The sequence below is a fragment of the Lutra lutra genome, chromosome X (genome assembly GCF_902655055.1).
Source record: "Lutra lutra chromosome X, mLutLut1.2, whole genome shotgun sequence".
Taxonomy (NCBI): Eukaryota; Metazoa; Chordata; class Mammalia; order Carnivora; family Mustelidae; genus Lutra; species Lutra lutra.
In genome coordinates, this window is record NC_062296.1 from 56,972,382 (window position 1) to 56,984,519 (window position 12,138).

Genomic DNA, 12,138 nt, shown 5'->3' on the forward strand with positions numbered 1-12,138 from the left:
AGCCACTGGTGGTGACGTGTGGGATTGATGGATAGTTCCAGAGAGATAAGCTTTTGTTGAATTTCCTTGTATGTCAGGCTCTGTGCTGAGGATATAAAATTAGGTCTGGACTATTCCACTCTCCGTGATCCCCTGTCTACTGAGGCAGACAGATATATCAGTGAGGCCCATGACCCTGGCTGGGAGACCACTGGACATGGGGTCTCTGGTCAGTCTTCGCACAGGAAGATTGGATTTTTAGGGCAGGGATGGGGCAGAGCAGCCAGGCATTTGAAGAATCACAAGGAGTTTAGAGTGGTTGTAGATGTTGGCAAGAGTTGAGTAATTTCTACAACAACTATTAATTGCAGGTCTGTGCCAGGCACTGTTCTCAGTGTGTGAGGGTACATTGATGAGCTGGGCAAGCCCAGATCCCTGTCCTTGTGGTGCTTACATTTTTGCAGAGTCGACAAAAGAAACAGTGAACATAATGAATAGATGAGTTGAGAGGTAGGACAGTTGAAACACGTAGAGCAGAGTGAAGGGAATGAGTACGGCTGAGAGGGAGCTGAGAGTTCACAGGATAAGAGAGTATGTTCAGGGTAGGCCTCAGAGCAGTTGAGATGTGAGCAAAAGCTTGCAGGAGGTGAGGCAGTTAGCTAAGTGCATGGGCCAGGCCAGGCAGAAGGCCAGCCAGAGCAAAGCCCTGAGGGAGAGTGCATCCCTGGTGTGATCTGGGAGTGGCCCGGAGGCCAGTGTGTCTGAGCAGAATGCAGTATTCAGAGAGGGGTGGTGCCGGATCCAGAAGGGGCTTGTGGGCTGTGCTGAGAACTTTGGCTTTTACTGTGGCTGAGGCAGAAGCCTTTGGGAGGGTGGTGAGCAGAGGAGGGACAGGATCCCTGTGATTGCTGAGTGCAGCATGGAGTCTAGGGAGTTAGAGGGAGAAGCAGGGAACCGGTGAGGTGCAAGCTACTAGAGAAGTCCCAGTGACGGCGGCTGGCAGTGCTGGCTTGGGAGGAATGAGGAAAGGGCATAGAGTCTGAACGTGGTTTTTTTTTTTTTTTTTTTTGTCAGAGAGAGAGAGGGAGAGAGAGCAAGCACAGGCAGACAGAATGGCAGGCAGAGGCAGAGGGAGAAGCAGGCTCCCTGATGAGCAAGGAGCCCGATGTGGGACTCGATCCCAGGACGCTGGGATCATGACCTGAGCCGAAGGCAGCTGCTTAACCAACTGAGCCACCCAGGCGTCCCCTGAACGTGTTTTGAAGGTGGAGGTACAGGTTTCCTGCCAGATTGGCTGTAATGATGTGAGGGGGGCATTAAGGAGCTGGCCTTCATCCTGCAGTTTGCTGTGTGACTAGGAATATGGTGGCCTACGTAGAAACTGTATCACAGCCAGCATGCCAGGAGCGAGCCAGCCCTTTGGGATGGGGCAGAGGAGGCTCACGCCTGGCGTCGGTCCTTACCTCCTCCTCCTCCTGCACTGCAGCCCCGGAAAGCCAGCGCCACATGCAGTTCTGCCACAGCAGCAGCCTCCAGTGGCCTGGAGGAGTGGACCAGCCGGTCCCCGCGGCAGCGGAGTTCAGCCTCTTCGCCCGAGCACCCTGAGCTGCACGCCGAGCTGGGCATCAAGCCCCCTTCCCCAGGCACTGTCTTAGCTCTTGCCAAACCTCCTTCACCCTGTGCACCAGGTCAGTGACTTGGTGACACGGAAGCATGCTGGGGTTAGGAGGTGCTGCCTAGGTTGTGGGCACCCTGCCTCTGACTGTCCCTCTGCCCCAGGTACAAGCAGCCAGTTCTCTGCAGGGGCCGACCGGGCTACTTCCCCCCTCGTGTCCCTCTACCCTGCTCTGGAGTGCCGGGCCCTCATTCAGCAGATGTCCCCCTCTGCCTTTGGTAAGCCTCCTCTATCTAGGGGCCAGGGGCCAGCTGGGAGCTGGGGAGAGATGGAAGAAGCAGCAAGTCCTGAGAGGGGGCTTCTAGAGCCTCTGGCCCTCTCCACAGGAAAAGGGAGTTTTTCAAGCCGAAGTGATGTGTCCAGAGGAGATTTGCGTGGGATTTCATAGGCCCAGAGGAGCCCTCTCTGTAGAGAAAGAGGGGCCTGGATGGGATCTCTCTGGAGCCGGGATCAGCAAAGGCTGAGGAGAAGGTGCGCTGGGAGTGCCCCATCATCCTTTTCCTCTTCGTCTTGCCCAGCAGGTCTGAACGACTGGGATGATGATGAGATCCTAGCATCGGTGCTGGCAGTATCCCAACAGGAATACCTAGACAGTATGAAGAAAAACAAAGTGCACAGAGATCCACCCCCAGACAAGAGTTGATGGAGACCCAGAGACTGGAGACCATCTCCCAACCCCTACCACTCCTGCCCTCCGGTGCCGCCCCACCTTCTTTGGCTTTCTTCCCTCTTGCCTTCTTCCCTTTTTCCCCTCCTTCTGCTCCTCCCCACTTCCCTCTGGCTGGCCCACCCCTGCGCCCCCTCTCATCGCTGCCACCACCACCATCACCCGTCTCTTCGCCAGCTGATGTGCCCTGTTGCCCCCTGCACAGCACCATCCCTGCATTCCACAGGGGACTTGGGCAAGGGTGCCGAAGGTAGGCGAGAGGCACACAGACAAACCAACTGGCAGCCAGGCAGCCCCCGAGGAGAGACATTCAGACAGAGGAAAGTATCCTTGCCCCCCATTCCTTCCAAGATCAGAAATACTTGTCACCCCACCTCCACAATGATACTGGGGAGGTGGGAGGAAGAAGTGGGAATTCCCCTTCCCAGTACCCCAAGAATGTCTGAGCCTTCAATGTTGAATTTTTTCTTTATTAAAATGTACTTTTATCTTATAAACTCAACCAATCCAAAATGATGTAGACAATAGCATTGGCTCTGTGAAGGCGGCATCTCTCTGGTTTGGGAGCAGGCAGGCCACGGGGCACAGAGGGGGCACAAAGATGTGGTTGCCATCTCTAGCCTTCAGCTCTGTGGAGGTGGGCAGGGTCTAGAGTACAAGCTGGGGCAGGGGCAGGTGTCCCGTGGGCTTTGGACAATGAGACTCTGGCCTCGCAGCATTCCTACTGCTTCCACACCACTGCCACCGCCACCGGTCTCTGGAATCTTGGGGTGGGGGCACCTTTGAGGATCGAGGCTGCTGCCACCCAGGATTTGAGTGTGGGGAGTAGGAACAGCCTCAGCAGATGGGGCCCCCGTGCCCTGCAGGTGTTGACAAGATCCACCATCTGTAATGTCCTTGGCACAATAAAACCAAATGTCAGTTTCCCCTGAGCGCCTCTGTTCTGTGTGGGGCATGGGGTGGGTGGGCCTCCAGGTAGAGGCGGTGATGGCATAGGCCTTGGCTTGATCTCTGAGGGCTGCATGCTCTCCAGTAGGGTATGTCTGTGGGCCCAGTTTGTTCATATTTGATTCATTCTTACTAAACCAACTTCTGGACCTGTTCCCACCAAGAAAGCTCCATCTTACTTGCACACGTAGCCTGCCCACCCTGTGTTCTGGGGTGTGGTGGGAGCAGAGAACTAGGAGCTTGAGGGCTGGAACTGAACTTGCAGCTTTTCTGCCTGCCTCCTTCCCTATGTATGTTTGCTCTTTCCTTCTGCTCCTTGATGCGGAAATGCTTTGGGAAGGCACACAATGCTTCGTATCAACATAAGCTCAGTGAAATCAACTGGAGGGGCCTCCCTGGTTTAACTAAGGGATGGTTAAACCCTTTCTTTTTCATGTTCCCAGTCCTCTGACACCCATGCCCCTGCCTTTCCTTGGCGTAAAGCCAAGGCAGAGAAGGATGGCTGACCCCCAGGTCTTGTCAAGAGTGTGTTTTGCTGTGCCTCACTAGCGGGGCCCCTGTGGAAGGATGCACGTCCAGCTCTGCCGCCAAAGGCATGGCTGGCTGGGTGGCCATCTTGTGGGGTGCCTGTGGAATCCACATTGGTCAAGCAATCACATGTTGGAGAGTTGGTTGGGAGCCCACCCTGGCTTTTTATAGTTTTGTGATCTTGGTCAAATCACAGGCTGAGTTTCAGGGGTCCCACCATGTGTATGGTAGGAGTGATTAATGTCTACTACCTCACGTTCTCTCTGGTTGTGAGCATTGAGAGAGAATGCACATGGTCAGCATATAATAATGTCTGATGGCATGGTGCCTGGCATGTTCTGAGAGCCCAGAGGTTACCAATTAGTATTTATTTACCTCATTTTGAAGTTTTTACACCATTTACCCCCCTGCCTTCTTGCCACCCTGTCCAATTTCACTGGCTTCTGCCTGGAATTTGCCCTTCCCCATCCTGAACCCCCAACCTTGTCCTTCAAGATAGGTAGAGTGTCACCTTCTGAGAAGCCCTGTGTGACCTCATCCATATTCTCCCCTCTATCCACAGATACATCTTTATTCCTTCCCCAATAACTCCGTGATTCACTTCCTGGGCAAGGGTTGTGATGCCTGACTTAATTTGTGTTATCTCTAATATCTGCACCCTTGCTGGGACCTGGTAGGCTTATAGTAGCCCCCTAATAAATACTGGATGAATGAGGGAGAGTACATGTGTGTATCTGCTTTTTGGGTGTGTGTGTGTGTGTGTGTGTGTGCGTGCATGCATGCACGCGTTTGGTGAGTTCAAGTCTTCACATGCACCTCGCAATGTCTAGTGTGTGTGATGAGGGCTTGTTTCCAGGTGTGTCAGATGGTGACTGAGTGTGGGACTCTTTCTGACAGTTTATGTCTGTTTCTGAGACAAGTGCATGTCTGCGTGGGTCTGTGACAGCGCATCTGCAGTTTCTTTCTGATGGGGTGGATGTCCGTTTGTATTCCTATGACAGAGTCTGGGTAGCTATTTCTGGACAGTTTCAGTGACAACACTGCATGTTTGCGGGTGTGTGTCCACGTCTGTTTTTGTGACGCTGCCTATCTATGTGGCTCTGTCGCATAAGTATTTATGTCTGCCTTTGGAGAAGTACTTGTGTGTCTGGAGCATCTGTGTGTCTTCCTGTGACAGACTCAAGGTCTCTCATTTCTGGGACAGTACAAGTCTTCCCCTGACGGTGCATGTCTGATGGTGCCAGTATCTTTGTGACAAGTTCTGGTGGTGTGTCTGACAAGACATTTCTGTGTCATTGTCACATGGCAGCGTTGGTCCATGTGAATCTCTGGAGTGCCTGTCTTTCCTTAACACTGTTTCACTGGGTGTCATTCCGGGACATAACTGGCAGCATGCCTGCCTAATGGTGGATGTCAGGCTCTGTGACAGTAGATGTCTGCATGTGTGTCTAGGACAAGTTTACATGAATGCGTCTGACTATGGGTTTTGTGTATATCACATGGTACTTCTGCGTGTCTTGAATGCATCTCTTTCTCCGGCATGAGGATCGACTATTTTTCCCAAATTTTGTTTTTCCCAAATTTGTGACTGAGGGTATTTTACCACCTGTCTGAGTTCTTTCCGTCCCTGTCTCTACCATCATTCTGGCTCGCTAGCACCCCACCCCCACCCGAGCTCCACTTCCCTCTGCCATTCCAGATTCTAGATGTGCTGACTGGGCTCGCGGGCAGACCTAGCCAGGTCTGTCCAGGTTAAGGGCTCCAAAACACCCCGCAGCCCTCTGCCTCAGGGCGTGGGAACGCTGTCTTTGACCAGCGCGTCTCCTGCGGTAGTAGTCAGGGGGGTTTACCCATCCCTGGAAGCTGGACAGGTTCTTCCAGGATTCTTGGCTTCAGTTTTGGGGCAGAGGCCTCTAGCCGCTTAGAGGGCTCTGGTCCTGGGTGAGGAGCACTCTTTGGAGACAAGGTCCTGGGTAGCCACAGGCCCAGATTCTTAGAAGCCCGGCATGGCATTATCTCCGCGCTAATCTCGAAGCAACGGCTGCAAACCAACTTCCTAGGAAAGGAGGCGGTGCAGTTATTTTTTTAAGTTTTTATCTATATATACACATACACACACATATATAAAAACAACCCCGCGCAACAACCAAAACAAATGCGGTTGCTGCAAAGGGATTCCCAGAACCGGTTTCCTCTTTGCGCGCGCCCCCCACATTTGCATGCAGGCCCGGCCCCCGCGGAAGATCCGGGCATACATTTGCATAAGGGGGTACTTGAAACGTTGAGGGTGGTATGCAAATTAGGACTGGCTCCTATTGGCTGGGGTACAGCAGGTGCCGCGTCCGGATTGATCAAAGCCAAGTGGGCGGGGCTGTCGCCCGGGGCGACTCTCTCGGGAGGCGCGTGCCCCGGCTCAGTAGCGTTGGGGCTGGCGCGCGCGTCGAATCTTAACGTTGCGCTGTTTTGCGGGCGCTTTTGGGCCATCAGCTTCTTTGCCTTCCACCCTGGCGCCCCCAAGTCCTGGCTCCCCAGCCTCGCTACCCCGGGCATCCACGCCCTGCGGGCTCAGCGGGCTCAATCTGCGCAGCACCATCTCCATGTTGACTAAGCCTCTGCAAGGGCTCCCCGTGGCCCCCGTGACCCCCACGCCGCCGCCAGGTGAGCGAGGCTCCCCTACCGCGACTAGGCCGAGCGGGCTGAAGTGGTTGAGGGCGGTGCGGGGGGAGGGGGAAAGGGTCGCGGCAGGGCTCAGCACGCAGCCACCCTGACTTCCTCGCCTCCGCCTGCGTAGGAGGCAAGGATCGCGAAGCGTTCGAGGCCGAGTACCGACTCGGCCCCCTCCTTGGTAAGGGGGGCTTTGGTACCGTCTTCGCAGGACATCGCGTCACAGACCGACTCCAGGTATCAACCACGAGGGTCTTGGGTGGGCCAGGGGTGGTGTGTGTGCGTGCGTGCGTGCGTGCATGCGTGCATGTGTGGTGTGTGTGTGGCGGGTGGGAGTCCCGAGGCTGGGATGCTCATTGACCAGATTGACCAGGGGATGAGCCGACAATGTGTGCGTGGTAGGGTGATGAGGACCAGGATCCGGGTTGGTGGGGGTGCCCGAGCGCGCGCACGTGCGCGCGCTTGTTTGTGTGTGTGGCGATCCAGGTGGGTATGTGGGGGAGAGGGGGTTTCAGGGCAGGGATGCTGGAGGTCCAGGGAGTGAGTCTGAGGATTGGGGGGTCGTGAGGACTCTAGACCCAGGGATCCAGGGGATGTGTATCTGTGTGGGAAGGTAGAGAGACCCAGAGCTGAGATTTGGGGGATTTCGAGGGCAGATGTCCAGTGTGGAGTCCTTAGGACGAGGAACCCACTACAAAATTGGAGGGTCTTGGAGCTGGATGGTAAGATTGAGGGCTTGGGGTATTAGGAAATTAAGAGCCCAGGATCTGGAGTGAGGGGTCCTGAAGCCTGAGAAGAGAGAACCCAGGGCCAAGGATGATGGGAGAGATAAACTCAGTTCTGGGGACTTGGAGAGCAGGGGAGAAGCTCCAGCTCATTTTGGGTTGTGGTGTAGCGAGGTTGGTACCCGAAAGACTAGAGTGAGGGTCAAGATTGGGGGTGTCAAAGGGTCATCTGGTGGCCCCCTCACCTCAGCCCCCCTCTCCAGGTGGCCATCAAAGTGATCCCCCGGAATCGCGTGCTGGGCTGGTCACCCTTGGTGAGTATCTCTGTAGTCGCTGACCTGGCGACGCCATCTCTGAAGATGGGACTCAGCAACCCCTTGCCTTTCTAGGGCTTGTATGATTCCCTGGGCCCTGTAACGGTGAAGAGAATACTCCAACCAGCCTGTGTTTACTCCCCTCTGGTGACATCCACACCTCCATACAGTTCTGATTCACCCCAGCTCGCTTTGGGCCCTGGATTCTCCCCCTCCAACCCTCCTTTCTCCTCCTCCCTCCAAACACAGGCTCAGGGGCTGCCCGCAGGGCATGCTGGTGGGGAAAGAGGGGCATAGGTCACTGGTTGCCATGGTGACGGTGGCTGCTTCTCTTGGGCCGTTAGAACGCTAACGGACAACAGGGCGGGTCTGGGCAAGTTATAGGTGTGGGAGCGCCCCCTGGCGGACACTGGGGGAGACTGCGCCTGCGCAGGTTGTGGGACCCGGAGGGAGAAGGTGCGCCTGCGCAGTAGCGAAAGTTTCATCACCGTGAGAAAACCTGTCTGCGGCTGTGCTAGTCAGCGTACTGGCCGGGAGAGGGCCCCACCTCAGGCAGGAAGGCTGATTCTGGCTGTCCGTATGCCCTCACCGGGCTTCTGGCGTAGGGCGGCTTTTGTGGCCTAGCACTTAAGCCTTTTATTGAGCACTGACTGTGTGTCTCAGGTTTTGCTTCATCATCAAAGTTTACTGTGTTCCCAGTCCCACTAAGTACTTGCGTTCAACCCAGCTCTGGATGTTCAATGACAGTGACAAAACATCACATGATAGTATTATTGAGTTCTTACTTTGTTCCTTTGCAATTAATCACTTTTACCTACTTAACAAATGTATATTGAGGACCTACTATGTGCCAGGCACAATTTTAGGCATTTGACAAAATATTACATTTACTGAGAGCTTATTTTTTGCAGGGTTCTTTTCTACTAATTGCTTTTACCTATTTAATAAATAAGTATTAAACCCTACCCTGTTCCTTACCAGGCACTGTTATAGTCAGTGAACAAAACAGACAAACCATTATACAATAATAGTTATTTTGTGAGCTAACTCTGTGCCAGACTGTACTATCAAGTGCTTTTAACTATTTAACAAACATCTATTGAGCACCCACTGTATGTAAGGCACTGTTCTAATCTCTTCTCATATGCCAGTGAACAAAAGATAGACTATTACATAATAGTGTTCATCAGTTGCTTCTTCAGCAGAAAGCCTTTTTAAAAAAATATATTTTGTTTGTTCATTTCAGAGACAGCGTGCATGCACGTGCACACCAGAGTGAGGAAAGGGGCAGAGGGAGAGGGAGAGAGCATTTCAAGCAGACTCCCACTGGGCTGAGCATGGAGCCTGACGTGGGACTCGATCCCATGATCTGTGAGATCACGACCTGAGCTGAGCTCAGCCGACTGAGCCACCCAGGTGCCCCAAGAAGGCCTTTTTTAAAAAAATGACTTTCATTTACTGAAATATTTACTCAGTTCCTATAATGTGCCAGATGTGCATGGGCTTTTGGCTCAAACGACCTTTCTAGTGGCTGTATTTGAGCCCTTAACACAGGGAAACTGAGGCTCAGGGAGGGAAGTGGGCTGCTGAAGGACACACAGTCTGGAGGCTGAGGGGCTATGATTTAAGTTCAGGCAAGAAGTCAGCCTCAGAGCTACTGGCTTGATGTCTGTGTTCTCTTTTCTCTCCCCTTCCCCCGCAGTCAGACTCAGCCACATGCCCACTGGAAGTGGCATTGCTATGGAAGGTGGGTGCAGGCGGTGGGCACCCTGGCGTGATCCGCCTGCTTGACTGGTTTGAGACACCAGAAGGCTTCATGCTCGTCCTCGAACGGCCGTTGCCTGCCCAGGATCTCTTTGACTACATCACAGAGCAGGGCCCATTAGGTGAGGGCCGAAGCCGCTGCCTGTTTGCCCAGGTAGTGGCAGCTGTTCGCCACTGCCACGCCCGTGGAGTTGTCCATCGTGACATCAAGGATGAGAACATCCTGATGGATCTCCGCCGGGGCTGTGCCAAACTCATTGATTTTGGCTCCGGTGCCCTGCTTCACGATGAACCCTATACTGATTTTGATGGTAAGTCTTCACTAAATCTTAATGGGGGGGTTAATCTTTTATCTTTATGGTCCGTTGATCTTTGACCTCTAGTGCTGGGGTACCCCGTGCTCCTTGATCTATATCGCACCTTTATAACGTTCTTGAGTTTTAATATTGGGGACTCTCAAGCCTTGTCCTCTTCTAAAGTCCATCTTCTGACAGTGCCCAGACCTGGTAAGGGATTATGTTATTATCCTGAGTGTTCCTTTTCTGTCTGGTAAAGGGATCGTACTCTTACTTTTAAGGGCTTCTATTCTGTTGAGGCCACTCTGCTCTTACCTTAATTGTTCTTTTCCTGATGATGAGACTCTGCTGTTATATTTAAAGAACTCTTCCGGTTAGGGGACCGTGCTCCCGTAGTGTGTTCTCTTAATTCTGGTGAGGGGACCATACTTTCGCGGGGGAGGGGCATTATCGGGGAGTGGTCTAATCTCTGGCTTGTGTGCAGGGACAAGGGTGTACAGCCCCCCCGAGTGGATCTCTCGTCACCAGTACCACGCACTCCCAGCCACTGTCTGGTCACTGGGTATCCTCCTCTATGACATGGTGTGTGGGGACATTCCCTTCGAGAGGGACCAAGAGATTCTGGAGGCTGAGCTCCACTTCCCTGCCCATGTGTCCCCAGGTGAGGCCTTCACCAGTCCTAGCTCAGTGGACTCCATCCTTCCCAGGGCCTAGTGTCCCCAACTGACCACTAATCTGTGTGCTTCTGATCCACAGACTGCTGTGCCCTAATCCGCCGGTGCCTGGCCCCCAAACCCTCTGCCCGACCCTCACTGGAGGAGATACTGCTGGACCCCTGGATGCAGACACCAGCTGAGGATGCACCCCTCAATGCCCCCAAGGGGGGGCCCACCCCTTTGGCCTGGTCCCTGCTGCCCTAGTCCTAGCCAGGCCCCCGCTAGTTGGAATAGCCATCCCATGGCATGCCACAGGGATAGATGGACATCTGTTGACCTGGTTATACAGGTCATTAAAAATCCAGTGTTGTTAGGGTCAGAGATTGGGGATCAGGGGTCAGGAGACATAAACCAAGTCTGCCCACTCCCCATCCCAATTCTGCTAAGGAGCCTTCCTCCCAGAACTTATGGTCTCTTATTCTGGAGGGCGGGGGGAACTTCCTTATTTCTCATTTTGCTAAGGGTGTTTATTTGGTTGAGGTTCCTTCCATTCTGAGCCCCAGGACTCTTATTCTGATGAGTTGTAACCCCTACACTGGCACCTCCTGCTGCCACCACACACACTTAGTTCAAATGCTCTCACTTGGGCAAGGGTGCTTTCCTTCCAATGCCCCAGCAGCTCTTATTTTAGCAAAAGGACCCTTTCCCCTAGCCCAGGGTCCTATATTCAGTCAAGCTGCTTGCCTACCTCAGCCCAGGGTTGCTGATTCTGGGGGAGGTAATGCCCTATTGTTATCCCAGGACTTTTTTTTAATTATTTTTATTATTATTACTATTTTATTTTATTTTTAAATTTTTTTATTTTTTTTTTTATTTTATTTATTTTTTTTTTATTTTTTTTTTTTTTTGGTGAGGGGACCCTACTCTGTTATCCCAAGTGCTCTTATTCTGGTGAGGAGAACCCTACTTCCATGATTTGGGAAATGGGAGATGGACACCACCAGAGTCCGCTAGGATGGGGTGGATGGTTTTTTGGGATGGGGTGGGGGAAGTCAAGTCTAGTTGTTTGTTCTCCTGGGCCCCCCCCTCCATCTTTTTTGGATTCTTGCTGCCTCCTTCTGAGCCAGGATTGTCCAGTTGCTGAAATGTAAATACTTATGTATTGGTGGGAGGGGAGCTCCAACTATGTCCTCCTCTTCCTTCTCCCCCTGCCTGGATTATTTAAAAAAGCCATGTGTGGAAACCCACTATTTAATAAATGTTATAGAATCAGAAGTGACTGGCCATTTGTAGATGAAGCAAGGAAGCTATTTGATAAATGTTCTAGACTCAGAAGCGACTGGCTATTTGTAGATGCAGTGAGGCAATTATGAAGCATGTAATGTATACTGAGTCAAGAGGGAGGTGGGTTGGATCGCTCCTCTGCTCTTGGGAGGGCTTCGCCCTGTGGTACTGTCCTAAGGCTGTTTTATGGGTTGGTCTAAGCAGGAACACAAAGAAAAACGGATTTCCCACATTCCAGCTCTTAGGTAGTTCCCAGGATGTGCAGAAGGGCTCCGCTGGATCTACTGTAGACCCTGAAGATGTTTGGGATATGTCCCCAGTCAAAGAGGGCTTGCTCGGCCAGAGAAAACTGCCTCCCCCCCGATGCCGGGGGAGGAAATAAAGCGCTTCTCCCGTGGGAGAAAAGGCCTTTCAGGTCACCGGTGAGGGAGGGGCCGGGCACTGACAGAAACTTTTCCAGCCCTTCCATGTTTCCTGATAACATCCTGGGTGTAAGTACCGGTTTTGCCCCTACCTTTTTTCACCTCTCCCTTGCTCTCTTGTTCATCCCTCTTCTCTCATTCTTCACCTCGACGTCCCCGCCCTAACCTTAGCTGTACCCTCTCTTGCTCCGCTTTCAAAAGCTAACCTGAAAGCCT

The 12,138-nt window shown here is 52.9% G+C and overlaps 2 protein-coding genes across 4 annotated transcripts in view; both read left to right on the plus strand.

Annotated features, from left to right (window-relative positions):
• Positions 1-3,247, plus strand: part of OTUD5 (OTU deubiquitinase 5) — a 29,324-nt gene extending 26,077 nt beyond the window's left edge. For 2 of the 3 annotated variants that reach the window (XM_047714711.1, XM_047714709.1), the window contains exons 7-9: positions 1,466-1,667; positions 1,759-1,872; positions 2,173-3,247. In XM_047714711.1, the coding sequence (XP_047570667.1) occupies positions 1,466-1,667; positions 1,759-1,872; positions 2,173-2,297 (441 nt within the window). In that variant the 3' untranslated portion in view covers positions 2,298-3,247. The remainder of the gene's footprint in view (positions 1-1,465; positions 1,668-1,758; positions 1,873-2,172) is intronic. The other variant, XM_047714710.1, reaches the window with a different exon arrangement.
• Positions 3,248-6,186: 2,939 nt separating this feature from the next.
• Positions 6,187-11,491, plus strand: PIM2 (Pim-2 proto-oncogene, serine/threonine kinase). Its single transcript, XM_047714716.1, has 6 exons — positions 6,187-6,455; positions 6,589-6,698; positions 7,450-7,500; positions 9,203-9,575; positions 10,045-10,221; positions 10,317-11,491. Exons 1-6 carry the CDS (start codon positions 6,395-6,397, stop codon positions 10,478-10,480), a joined length of 936 nt encoding a protein of 311 aa, XP_047570672.1. The 5' UTR covers positions 6,187-6,394; the 3' UTR covers positions 10,481-11,491.
• Positions 11,492-12,138: the final 647 nt, after the last annotated feature.

What these genes read in the sequence shown, in the direction of transcription:
- PIM2 (XM_047714716.1), top strand. Translation starts at nt 6,395, where the DNA reads ATGTTGACTAAGCCTCTGCAAGGGCTCCCCGTGGCCCCCGTGACCCCC. An exon ending in ACCCTATACTGATTTTGATG is followed by an intron (nt 9,576 to 10,044) that starts GTAAGTCTTCAC and finishes GCTTGTGTGCAG; the next exon opens with GGACAAGGGTGTACAGCCCC. An exon ending in CCCTGCCCATGTGTCCCCAG is followed by an intron (nt 10,222 to 10,316) that starts GTGAGGCCTTCA and finishes TCTGATCCACAG; the next exon opens with ACTGCTGTGCCCTAATCCGC.